General features: G+C 31.6%; 1 protein-coding gene across 2 annotated transcripts; it reads left to right on the top strand.

Moving 5' to 3' along the window:
* The first annotated feature begins 24 nt into the window (after window positions 1-24).
* On the top strand, window positions 25-12,977 carry LOC134715560 (NAD-capped RNA hydrolase NUDT12-like). 2 transcript variants are annotated; one of them, XM_063577801.1, is made up of 7 exons: window positions 25-281; window positions 2,287-2,411; window positions 2,846-2,948; window positions 4,125-4,765; window positions 7,804-7,947; window positions 8,806-8,957; window positions 12,676-12,977. In XM_063577801.1, exons 1-7 carry the CDS (start codon window positions 226-228, stop codon window positions 12,838-12,840), a joined length of 1,386 nt encoding a protein of 461 aa, XP_063433871.1. In that variant the 5' UTR covers window positions 25-225; the 3' UTR covers window positions 12,841-12,977. The 2 variants fall into 2 exon arrangements, with proteins under 2 accessions (XP_063433871.1, XP_063433873.1); XM_063577803.1 differs by lacking the exons at window positions 8,806-8,957; window positions 12,676-12,977 and adding an exon at window positions 8,629-8,684.
* The last annotated feature ends 714 nt before the right edge of the window (window positions 12,978-13,691 follow it).

Genomic DNA, 13,691 nt, shown 5'->3' with positions numbered 1-13,691 from the left:
CGATAGACGAATATAGAGGCTCCTAAGGGTCACTGATGATCATAATTTTAAATATAAATACCTAAACTTATATAACCCTTCATTTTTAAAACCAATTTATTATTTTGATAATGTCTCAATGTATTTACCGAAAGAGATAAACCAGAAAATGAGAGTTTTTGAGAAATAACCTGTCAGCTGTTGTGAACTTTGTACAGGTCAGGAAATAGGACATCATTTTGACAAATGCTGACACTGTTGTCTCAGTATAGACATTTGAAACATGTAAAATATTTGTATAGGTAATTGTATGACTGCTGACAACTTTTGATATTCCTTTGGGGTCCCTGGCCTTTTAAAGTTTTTAGGGTTGGCTATATTTAAGGGGGGAGGGGTTATAATAATAAGGTTCATTTGCAAAGTAAGTCAAATGATGGACTGGAGCTGTGCTGTCAGGGATTATTTTCCTGGTAAGACCAGGCGCCTTGGAAGCCAGATTGGTTCAGGCCAGATGAACAAAAAGCAAATGGGATTAGGAACCCCCCTTTTTTATTACTTTGTTTTATTTTATTTTTCTGTCAGTGACTCTATTCTTGCTTGTATACATTTTTGTACATGTATTTTTATTTATCTTACAAAATTACTCTTTTCACCACAAAATCTACTATGAGAACAGACAAATTGATGCATCTAGGAACATTTTAAGGCATGGCAGGATCTAGATATTCAACAGTGAAGTCTATGTTTCAGAAAATTGAAAACTCACCTTGATTTTTATGTGTTGTTTTTTTTACAGTCATTCAGTTTCATTCAGTCAACTCAGTTACAAAGTTTACTATAGACAATATTTTATTGGCACAAATGCATTTACAATAAATGGTAATGACCGAATGGATAGATAATTTGTAATACATGGTAGTACAGGCCCGTAGCCAGGAATTTCTAAAGGGGGGTTCGTTTGACTCACAAACTCGACTTTAACAGTCACAATTCGAACAGAACATCGACTTTAACAGTGCTTATTTGTTTTCAAGGGGGGGTTCGTCCGAACCCCCCGAACCCCCCCTGGCTACGGGTATGGTAGTAAAATACAAACAATTATATATATGTGCGAATAAAAGATTAACATGATTAAAGGTATGATAAAAATCTATAATTGCAATAGATTACTTCTTGCATTTAAACAATTTGTTACGAAAGAGGAAGATAATTTTAGTGCTGTATAAGATGTATTATATATAAGTATAGGATTTACTTTATTTTTATCGCACAATGTAGGTTATATTTTTTCCTGTAATTTTGAACATTTTAATACAAAATTAGTCTCTCTTATACTGGAGCTACCCCTGAATTGTAGTAGCATGTGCTGTTCCTTTTCAATTTCGCCACTTTTACAGATTTCACAAATTCTTTGATCTCTGGGCACTTTTAAATATCTTCCTCTTTCAATGGCAAGGTTATGAGCACTAACTCTTACTTTACGCAATGATGATCGATCTGATCTATTTTTTTAAAACATCAACATAACCTGCCCATTCACTCATTTTTTAAAGACTCTGGAAAAATGTTAATTTTTTGCATGTTGTCCCTGAAAACCCTGGTCAATTAGTCTTTGTTTTATAAAACCAAACCGGGGTTTAATAGTAAAGTTATATCATCTGTTTTTGGTAGATGGCTATTGTCCATTTATTGTTCATTTAAATCAATTCTACTAACAACATGTATCATATAAGGGGAGCTTCTCAAACATCTTTCCCAGCTAATTTTATTTTGGCAACTTCTGCAGGTCGTGCAGGAACAACAAAAAATTAATATTAAAATCTAGAAAAGTTTTTAATATTCTGAAACTTTAAATGCATTTAAATTTTATTTCTCTAGTTCCAGCCATACTCTAAAACTTTTCAAGATGCACAGGTTTGTCTGTATTCAGAGTGAAATTTGAAGTTTAAATACAGCCATATTTGCAAAAGGTTATGATAAACCTTAAGCATCCAACAATCAATAAATTGATATTTTTAAAAACAAACAACAATGTAGATGTGACAGATATAATGTGCTTCATCAAACAAAGGCTACTGGGGTGTCAGAGAAATTGAATTTTCAATGTTTTACCTTTAAGCTGTATTTGGCACAACTTTTTTTTGGAATTTTAGGTCCTCAATGCTCTTCAACTTCACTTGTTTTGACGAAACACCCGTCTGGCATATCAAATTGTAAGCCTGGTACCTTTCATAACTATATGCAAAATGTTGCTTTTTTTAATGTTGTTTTTTTCCGATCTATTTGAATTTTATTTGTTATTTTCAGACCGTTGTCAGTGATGAGCTCTGAATCTAGAACTGGACCTGACGACGCCAAGAAACCATTTGTTGATAGATTCTTTGACTCTGCAGCTAATGGAAATATTGAAGAACTTACACATCTACTGAAAGGTAACAAGTAATTTTCATCAATCAAATGACAAAATAGTCAGGTAGAAAAGATGGCGTGGAAATGTTTTTAAATGATTAAAGTTTAATTTAATTGGAGAAATGCATTCAGTATACATTTCTTCCCCATTTCCATTCTCAATTTTAGAGTACATACCAATACATTTAAAAGCAGATAAATTATTCCCTTGTATATTTATATAGTATATAACATAGATTTGTTTTTCTTGTGCTACAAACCTTTTTTTTTTCATCGTGATATGGCACGAATTCAACAAACTTATCAAACCAGCTTACTGATGTTCTGTCACTCTGTATGTTATACAATGGCCAATATCATGAATATGGGAAACGCCAGAAAAAGTAACTACCACATTAAACCATGCAAATTGTAAATGCAAAATTGTTACATAGATTTTTTATTAATTCAATTGCAGCTACAGTAATAGTTGATGAACGAAATGATAATGGGTGGACTGGATTAATGCTAGCTTCAAGATATGGTCATGCCAGTGCCATCAAAATATTTTTGGAAAAAGGGTTTGATACATTTTTCTTCATAGTAGAATAATCAGTTAACAAAAAGTAAATTTTACACCAAAATCAATGTTGAATAAACAAGGTTGACACAGCAATGGCTTTTTATCAAGTGAAACCGCCAAATTCAGATGACTTTGATTAAGATTTAACTTGACATAGTTGGAAATACAAAATAGTACATAATTGCATATTGATATGTTTACATCTTTGAAGATTTATTCAATGTGTAAAACATGTATATATTTGAGCCTCTGGCCTTTGTTAGTCTTGTATTATTTTAATTTTAGTTTCTTGTGTACAATTTGGAAATAAGTATGGCGTTCATTATTACTGAACTAATAGTAGTATATATTTATTGAGGGGCCAGCTGAAGGACGCCTCAGGGTGCGGGAATTTCTCGCTCCATTGAAGACCTGTTGGTGACCTTCTGCTGTTGTTTTTTTATTTGGTCGGGTTGTTGTCTCTTTGACACATTCCCCATTTCCATTCTCAATTTTATGTGAGACTATCTAAAAAGACACAAAAATGTTGAAAAACTGGGTTCAATTAAATCTATTTTCTTGTCAGCTCTTTTTTTGAAATATGATTGTTTTCACTTAAACATCAGAAACAGGCAGATGATTTTACATTGTTTTATGAAAATTTGTATTTCTGCGTTATATCCACTTTTTACACATAAACCTGTACATGGCTTTTCCAAAAAATTATTATGAAAATCATAATTCTTGTTTTAATGTGAACTGAATTAACCTATTTCTTATTAAACATTAAATTGTATACATCAACAAAAGACAAAAATGGGGAAGGTTTTGCTTATTTCTAAACCTTAATAGATAACTTAAAATATTGTTGAAGCAGCTTCCAAATAAACAAATAGATAATGAATTAATAAGGTCCTATATAATTCATTTCATCAGTTAAACTTTTACAAGTTGGTGTTGTCAGATAAAAGCATGAAATTTCTTCTTCATAATCCTTGAACATTTTTATGGACTTAAAAGGAGCATGGCATGATATTGTGACAAGGGAGATAATTCAATGATATTTATTTCATTAGAATAAGTCATTACACTTTAATGAAATTGTTTGTACAGCTTTTATAGTGCTTTGGAATTGATATTAAGCCAAAACTCAAACCTTTGAAAGCTGCTCTAATAAGAACTTGATTTTTTTCAGCTGTGATGTGAATCTTGTGAATAAAACAGGACAAACTGCATTAGATATAGCTCAATTCTGGGACCAATCAGAAGCAACTTCTTTAATCATGGACTATGTGAAGCATGACAACCCAGATAAACAATTACGGAATTTCTTTTCCTATAACCCATTACTGAGATGTGCTGAAAAGAGGAAAGACACAAACTGGTTAGAAAATAAAATGAGGGAAGATTCTACAAAATATATAGCTTTTTGTGAACTTCAACCTTATGTTTTGTCTCTTCCTGATAACAAATGGAAATACCAAATTATTAGATTCTGTTACAGTGATATTCAATCATGTATAAATGACAAGAATTTGGTTGTTTTTCTTGGAATTAATAATAATGGTGATAAAACTGAGGAACAAGCAGTATTTGCTATAGATATATCCGATGAAAAGAAGCTAAAGACAATAAATCCAGATGGTACTTTATTACAACCTTTTCCAGGTTCAATGATGCTAGAACCATCTGAGGCAGGCATTTTAGCAGAGGCTCGTACAATGTTGGACTGGTTGGACCGATACAAATTTTGTGCAACTTGTGGTAGTTCTACAAGTGTTACGGAAGGTGGTCATAAAAGGGTGTGTGATAATAAAGAATGCAAGACAAATAAAGGTATATTGTTCAAAAATGTGATCTGGTTTTACTGTTGCATTACAGTCTTATAGTTATAGATGTATACTTGGTAAAACAAAAACATTATTTAATTAGAAGCATTACTTTTTAGCTCACCTGGCCCAAAGGGCCAAGTGAGCTTTTCTCATCACTTGGTGTCCGGCGTCGTCGTCCGGCATCGTTAGCTTTTAGAAAAATCTTCTCCTCTGAAACTACTGGGCCAAATTAAACCTAACTTGGCCACAATCATCTTTGGGGTATTTAGTTTAAAAAATGTGTGGCATGACCCGGTCAACCAACCAAGATGGCCGCCATGGCTAAAAATAGAACATAGGGGTAAAATGCAGTTTTTGGCTTATCACTCAAAAACCATCCATTTAGAGCAAATCTGACATGGGGGTAAAATTGTTGATAAGGTGAAGATCTATCTGCCCTCAAATTTTCAGACGAATCGAACATCCCGTTGTTGGGTTGCTGCCCCTGAATTTGTAATTTTAAGGAAATTTTGATGTTTTTGGTTGTTATCTTGAAAATTATTATAGATAGAGATAAACTGTAAACAGCAATATAGTTCAGCAAAGTAAGATTTACAAATAAGTCAACATGTCCAAAATGGTCAGTTGACCCCTTCAGGAGTTATTGCCCTTTATAGTCAATTTTTATCTATTTTTCGTAAATCTTAGTTATCTTTTACAAAAATCTTCTTCTCTGAAACTACTGGGCCAAATTAAACCAAACTTGGCCACAATCATCATTGGGGTATCTAGTTCAAAATATGTGTGGCATGACCCGGTCAACCAACCAAGATGGCCGCCACCGTTAAAAATAGAACATAGGGGTAAAATGCAGTTTTTGGCTTATAACTCAAAAACCAAAGCATTTAGAGCAAATCTGACAATGTGTCACATTTTTCATAAGGTGAAGATCTATCTGTCCTGAAATTTTCAGACAAATCGAACAACCCGTTGTTGGGTTGCTGCCCCTGAATTTGTAATTTTAAAGAAATTTTGATGTTTTTGGTTATTATCTTGAATATTATTATAGATAGAGATAAACTGTAAACAGCAATAATGTTCAGCAAAGTAAGATTTACAATAATTCGACATGACTGAAATGGTCAGTTGCCTCCTTCAGGAGTTATTGCCCTTTATAGTCAATTTTTAATTATTTTTTGTAAATCTTAGTTATCTTTTACAAAAATCTTCTCCTCTGAAACTACTTGGCCAAATTAATCTAAACTTGGCAACAATCATCTTTGGGGTTTCTAGTTTAAAAAATGTGTGGCGTGACCCAGTCAACCAACCAAGATGGCCGCCATGGCTAAAAATGGAACATAGGGGTAAATGCAGTTTTTGGCTTATAACTCAAAAACCAAAGCATTTAGAGCAAATCTGACATGGGGGTAAAATTGTTTATCAGATCAAGATCTATCTGCCTTGTAATTTTCAGACAAAATCTAACAACCTGTTGTTGGGTTGCTGCCCCTGAATTGGTAATTTTAAGGAAATTTTGCTGTTTTTGGTTAATTGAATATTATTATAGATAGAGATAAACTGTAAACAGCAATAATGTTCAGCAAAGTAAGATTTACAAATAAGTCAACATGACCGAAATGGTCAATTGACCCCCTAAGGAGTTATTGTCCTTTATAGTCAATTTTTAACAATTTTCATAAAATTTGTAAATTTTTATTAACATATTCCACTGAAACTACTGGGCCAAGTTCATTATAGATAGAGATAATTGTATGCAGCAAGTCTGTTAAGTAAAGTAAGATGTACAAACACATCACCATCACCAAAACACAATTTTGTCATGAATCCATCTGCTTTCTTTGTTTAATATTCACATAGACCAAGGTGAGTGACACAGGCTCTTTAGAGCCTCTAGTTTTATAAACCCCAAATTTCTTGACATTTTTTTCGCTTGCTGGTTCTCACTATTATTTTTATTGCAAAACACCAATTTTGTGTCAGTTCTTTGAAAATTTGGTGGTCAAAACATTTGGACCACCACTTTTTGAGAACTCTGGAACCCATGGTCAGTCACAGAAGTACATGTAGATACACTCATGATCATCAATATCCCTAAATCTCACCTGTATTTAAATAAAAGCTGTACATACTGTCATCCATTCCATGTTTAACAGTCTAGGAATGAATTAATCATAGATGTACATTGTATAATAATGTAAAGGGCAGTTAATTTTATTTTTTTCTAATTTAAAATTGGAACATGCAGTATACTCTTGACAATTTTAATATATAATTATAGATTATCATTGATTAACTCAAAGAGATTAATTTCTCGCTTGAGCTGGTACAGCGGAAGTGAGAAAAGCAATCGAGTTGAGATGACCAATGATAATCTGTTTATTGCTATTTTACCTATGAAGACGTTGTCAATTTCAATGTCAATTTCAATGTCAATTTCGTTAGCAACGCCATGTGACCTCCTTAGTTTCTAGAGATAATTTTTCCATCTCAAGCGAGAAGCATAATATGAAAATTATCACAAAAAAAGATCAAATGAAAAATGCACAAAATAGCGATAAAGCAAAGATAATGATTTTGTTCTCATCCAATCTCTCCTCTGCACTACATGTACATATACCTGTTTCATAACAGCTTATTTGCATTTTATAAATTTACCTGAGTTTAATTGTTCTGTGTATATGGATCAATGGACTACATGTATGCTGCTCTATGGACACTGTACAGTGTTACATTGCAACTTGAATTAGAAATTATGGTGAGAAATGGCTATTTATGATTATTTACATGATAGTTTTATAAAGAAAGCACTAGCAAATTTCCTTTCAGATTTTTCTGATAGTGTATGTAAGTTCCCTCTTAATAATACAAATAAAATTGAGAATGAAAATGGGGAATGTGTCAAAGCAACAACAACCCAACTGTAGAGCAGAAGGCCACCAAGGCGTCTTCAATGTAGTGAGAAACTCCCACATCCATTTATATATAAATGATACATCAAACTTATTTTTGAAATTAATAACACACCCTTTCTATTTTATTAAGGAATACACAACACCTGTTATCCAAGAACTGATCCCTCAGTGATAATGTTAGTTATCTCCCTTGATGGAAAGAAATGTCTTCTTGGAAGGGGTAAACGTTTCCCCCCAAAGATGTACTCATGTTTAGCAGGATTCATGGAACCTGGTAAGTTAAAATATGCTAGTATGATTGAGAATTTGATATATCTCTACAACTTAGAATTATTGTATTAGTAACAGTATTATTCTTGTGACCACTAACTCAATAAATCAATATGTACAGACATTTTGTTTTTTTTATTTTAATTAAAAAACATATTTGAGTTGATTTAAATAGATTATTGTTCATTTTTTTTTTTTTTAAATCCTGTCTTTTTTAGAATTCAATTCAATAGAAACATGAGAAAGAAATGTACTTATCCTTTAGTTTTTTTAGAAGAATATGTACTGTATAAGAATATTCCAATGTGATAAACCTTGTACAGAAAACTTACATGTACAATGAGCCATGTATTTTGAATGTTTTAAAAATCCTTGACAGTATAATAGTTTAATACATATTCCTATCTCACTATGGACTCAGGGGTTCAAATAATGAAAAGTCCAGGACCATTTTCAATTTTAAGTGAAATTTATGGTCAATAAAAATCAATTGTGATTTATCAAACATTAGTGTATAGAATAATAGGTCCTTGACTTTAGCAAGTTAGAAACAAAAAGTCCTCTCCTAGAAAAGACAGGTCCCAGACATTGGACCCACACTAATTCAACCACTGGGATCTTTTTCAACAGTAAAAACTTCTATTCCTCATACATATCTATTTTTGTGTTTTAACATGTTTATTAGGAGAAACAATAGAAGATACTTGTAGACATGAGGTGGAGTAAAAACTTCTATGCCTCATACATATCTATTTTTGTGTTTTAACATGTTTATTAGGAGAAACAATAGAAGATACTTGTAGACATGAGGTTGAGTAAAAACTTCTATGCCTCATACATATCTATTTTTGTATTTTATTAGGAGAAACAATAGAAGACACTTGTAGACGTGAGGTTCATGAAGAGTCAGGAATAGAAGTTGGACGTGTTGATTACCATTCTAGTCAGCCATGGCCTTTCCCAGCTTCCTTGATGCTTGGTTGCTTGGCATATGCCAAAACAGAACACCTAAAGGTATACATGTATAACTGTAACAGCAAATAGTCACATATTGTTAAGAATATATGATAAGAATTAAATTAAAATACCAGGTGAAATGTCATGTCCTACAGTGGATCAGAATATAGCTGTTAGTCCAGTCAATCTAGCATAAATTTGACCCTTAAACCCTTAACAGAAGATTTTAAAGTTTTAATCTTTAGCATTATAACCCAAATATACAGAGAAAATAGTCCCATAAAATCTTACTTGAGGAAGGCTAAAAAAAATCACAATTTAACATTACTCAGTAGCCTTTTCAATAGTCTTCTGGCGCGAAAAGGACGATAACTCAATTTTAGAATTTAATATTTTTGGAGACGGTCAATTTCCGGAATTCCATGCTTGATCATCACGATTTTTTCTTTGGCCGTTGACGACATAACTATTGCTGTATTTTTTGACAATAAGGTATATTTAACAAGGCAGACTTATCAATGTATTATCGTGGTATCAATATATGTTAGAAATGTTAGATACCTGGATTATTTGTAATTTTGGCAAGGACAGTACATCACTTCCACTGAAAACATGATTTTGTAAAATATCACTTATGGGCATCTCCGGGCGGCAAACCAGATTAATTTCCTGATGATCTTTACTACAGCATTCTGATTGTTGTTAATTGCTACATATTATCATGTTTTGTGAATCGATGTTTGTTTACATTATCAACAAATGTGAGTAACATTTTAGGTCGAGTTGTCGTTCGTAGTGATATAGTTTGTTCCAAACCATTGTTTGTTTCTGGTACATGACACTATTCAGTACATATTTGTTAAATTGAATTGATATTACTGTTTTGAAATCATTTTTTAAAGAGACTTATTTATTTTCTAAAATTCAATTTTTGCATTGTTGCTTATTATTTATAACCCTTAATGAAAGACTTAATCATTTTATATAAGTTGTTTGGAAATATACTGTTTATTGGAAGCAGTAAAACTGTATGTAGTTGTTGACAATATGCAATGATTGAGATGTTTGTGGCCTGACGTTCAGTCTGACCGACCATGGAGTCCAACCATGGGAAGCTGCGCTCTGCCGGCTGCGTTCTTATTTGAGTCATTCAATGCTATATTTCTCTACTTTTGGTCTACATAATAAAAATTGTACTGATTGATAAAATTTTTTTTTTTTTCATTTATTTGATTTAGATAGCGCTATTACATTAGGCATCCATCGTATTTTTATTTATCAGTTGTCAAATAAGACCAATCTGTGATCTGTATCCCCTGCATAATGGATCTTTTCTACCTCAGGCATAGATTGCCTTAGCTTGGTTTGGCAAAACTTTTAAGAACTTTGGTCCTCAATGCTCTTCAACTTTGTACTTTATTTCGCCTTTTTAACTTTTTTGGATTCGAGCGTCACTGATGAGTCTTTTTGTAGACGAAACGCGTCTGACATATATACAAAATTTAGTCCTGGTATTTATGATGAATTTATTAACATACATGGCAGACCACACTCCTTTATTTCTTTAATGGCTGTCAGTTTGGTGGACACATGGAATTGATTCCCAGTTCTCTCCCCAAACTCCTACTTCCCTCCATATTCTGTTCCCCTGCACTCCTATTTTTAATCAACAAGAATTATCTCTGTTTTAACAACACTTTTCTCGCCATTAAAATCACCCTGCTTTCATCCATCATATTGTTATTTCTAGTCCTCTCATTCCATAGTTCCCATAATTCTGTCCAACCCCTTATCAGTGTCACAATGTCTTGCACCCATTAACAACCCATCATTCGACAAATTATATTATACTACCTGTTTTGTCTCCTAATTACGAGTCGGTTTTTTTTGCTTTAATGTGAATGGACATTTTTTTTCACACATCTCATTTTTAACTCCCATGCATATTTGTTATTATCAACTACCGTATATGGCATCAACGCACAGAATACAAACTATCTTTTCACAAAATACCAAAGATTGCATAACAAATACATACTCAGGGTTTCTATTAAAGTTTACTTGCGAGCACAAAGTGATGAATTAATTATAAAACAATTTGGTTAAGCAAAATAAATATCCAAAATATGTTTTAGAAATAGACTATAGCTGACGAGCTACCCCCTCGTGTAACAAGATTTATCTCTCCTGAGATTTAAACACATTGAGATTGAGATTGAATTGTTTCCCTTTGATAACAGCCAGTTCCAAATCAAGATTATTTGTTTGATGATTTTTAATTGATTGACAATACTTTAATAAAGGAAAAGGATAATACTTTCAATTTCGGGGTCTCACAAAGACTTTTTCACCTTCTTTTCTAATTTTATATTAAAAACCAAAATTTAGATGAAAAGGCTATACTAAGGAGATTTGCATAGAAAAGGGAGATAACTCTGCAAAAAAAGGCAGAAATATCAATAAAAATTGATACAAAATGATAGCTTTATCGCTTATGATCAACAGAATGTATTCATTCTTGATAATTTAGCCGTCTTCAGAGTATTATAAACAACTTTAAAGGTGTTTTCATATCTTTTATCAATCTACATTCTAGTTTCATAATTCATTAGTTGACCATTTTTTTGAATTTTTCAACATGTAAAGAATTTCAAATTTGATAAAAAATAATTAAGCATGTATTCTTCTTTTTGTGGTTTAAAGTTTCTTTAAACAATGTAGATGCTGAACAAATATAATATACAGATATAAAAAATACCCAAATTTTTATATATTTTTTTCAAAATGGTCACTATGCCACAAATTGTCAATTTCTTTAATGAAAAATGCACAAACAAAAAAAAAATTCCCAAAACATGAGCAGAAGATTGCATATAGTCAAATACTAACTTATAACCCCATCAAAGTCTCATACTTTACATAAATTTTTAAGAAAATCAACCAAAAACTGCACAAAAAAAACTTATTTTTGCGGAGTTATCTCCCCTTCAAATGTTAATTTCCATAGGAAATTGAAAATGCTGATTTTGAGTTTCCTCAAGTTAGATTTTAAGGGATTTTTTCTGTGTATATTTAGGGCTTAATGCTATAGATTAGAACTAACACATTTCTGTTGCAATTAGTTTGAGGGTCAAACTTAGTTTGACTGGACTATGTCTGTAGCTTTTCAAATGTCTTAAATTTTATCCCTATTCAGATGGATATAGTTTTAAAATTTTGTAAGCATGGCAATTTATGCAGAAGCTTTCATCAAACTTACACTATGAACAGAGATAGCAAAATTTTCTATGAAAATTGCTTAATTGTTCCAAACTTCCAACATTTTCATTGATATGCTGACATGAACTTGTATATAATCTCAAAATCACTACTGTAAATTCAGAAATTATTGAAATATTTCATATAAATTAAAACAGGATTTATGTTCAAATCGTAAAAAATAGAATTGCATTTAAGTCTAAAATGACGAAATCGCAATAATAAATGCATGCAATAATTTCTGAATTTACAGAATTATGTATACTGGTAATATTTTAATTTTTTTGTTCATCTTGAGTGTCATTTTCTAATCAATATGATTGGAAATCCAAATATTTTTGTTCTTTATGGAAATATTTTTAGTTTTGATATAATAGTTAATAAGGATTTAAAGTAATATAGCATTTTGTGTTATTATAATCAGATTTCTTCTTGTTTAGGTTGATGAAGATGGTTAATAAGGATTTAAAGTAGTATAGAATTTTGTGGTATTATAATCAGATTTCTTCTTGTTTAGGTTGATGAAGATGAACTAGAAGATGCTAGGTGGTTTAGACGTCCAGAACTTGTTCAAATGTTAACTAGACAGCATCCTGAAGGACTTTTTGTTCCACCAGAACAAGCTATAGCTCATCAAATTATCAAATCTTGGGTTAGAAAGACTACTAATTCTAATTTATAAATTGGAGAAAAAAATGTCAGGGACTTAATATATTGCAATTTTATTTATATAGTTTTCCATGAAAATTTAGTATGTAAATGATTTTCTTTATTTACATGTAAGCAGAAATGAACTTTCATTGAAAAAACATTTTTTTTGTATTTTGATTTTTAATAAATGTAAAACTTGCCTCTTTATTTTTTAATAAATGAATATCGTAATCAGTATATTGAATTTGTTAATGTAGTCAAAAAGGGAGTACAAAGTATGGAGGATTGTGACAAGCACTCAAATATGTTGATGCTTACAAGTCATATTTTGGATCCATTAAAACGTTTAATCCTGCTGCAAATGTTTGCACCTGTCCTAAGTCAGGAATCTGATGTACAGTAGTTGTCGTTTGTTTATGTAATATATACGTGTTTCTCGTTTCTCATTTTGTTTATATAGATTAGACCGTTGGTTTTCCCTTTTGAATGGTTTTACACTAGTAATTTTGGGGCCCTTTATAGCTTGTTGTTCGGTGTGAGCCAAGGCTCTGTGTTGAAGGCCGTACTTTAACCTATAATGGTTTACTTTTTAAATTGTTATTTGGATGGAGAGTTGTCTCATTGGCACTCACACCACATCTTCCTATATCTATATATTGTAATTTAGTTCAGACTTGAAAAAAAAAAATATATTTGTTATCCACTACCGGTATTTTGCCTAGTTCAGCATATTATTTTAGTACAAAGTATGTCTTAAATTTATTTAACAATATGTTTTACTTGAAAAATTACTTACCTAAGTTTAAATATCAATCTACTTATATGTGTGATTAAATTAACGGGTAGAAAAGAAAAAAATTGGACAAAAAAATTTCTAAAAAA

Source organism: Mytilus trossulus, chromosome 4 (assembly GCF_036588685.1).
Source record: "Mytilus trossulus isolate FHL-02 chromosome 4, PNRI_Mtr1.1.1.hap1, whole genome shotgun sequence".
Lineage (NCBI taxonomy): Eukaryota > Metazoa > Mollusca > Bivalvia > Mytilida > Mytilidae > Mytilus > Mytilus trossulus.
The sequence above is the reverse complement of the archived record's forward strand: the minus strand, read 5'-3'. Positions and strand labels throughout refer to the sequence as shown.

Coding starts and splice junctions, on each gene's coding strand:
- LOC134715560 (XM_063577801.1), top strand. CDS start 226: ATGCTGACACTGTTGTCTCAGTATAGACATTTGAAACATGTAAAATAT. Junction 2,412..2,845: donor ACTTACACATCTACTGAAAG/GTAACAAGTAAT, acceptor ATTCAATTGCAG/CTACAGTAATAGTTGATGAA. Junction 2,949..4,124: donor AAAATATTTTTGGAAAAAGG/GTTTGATACATT, acceptor GATTTTTTTCAG/CTGTGATGTGAATCTTGTGA.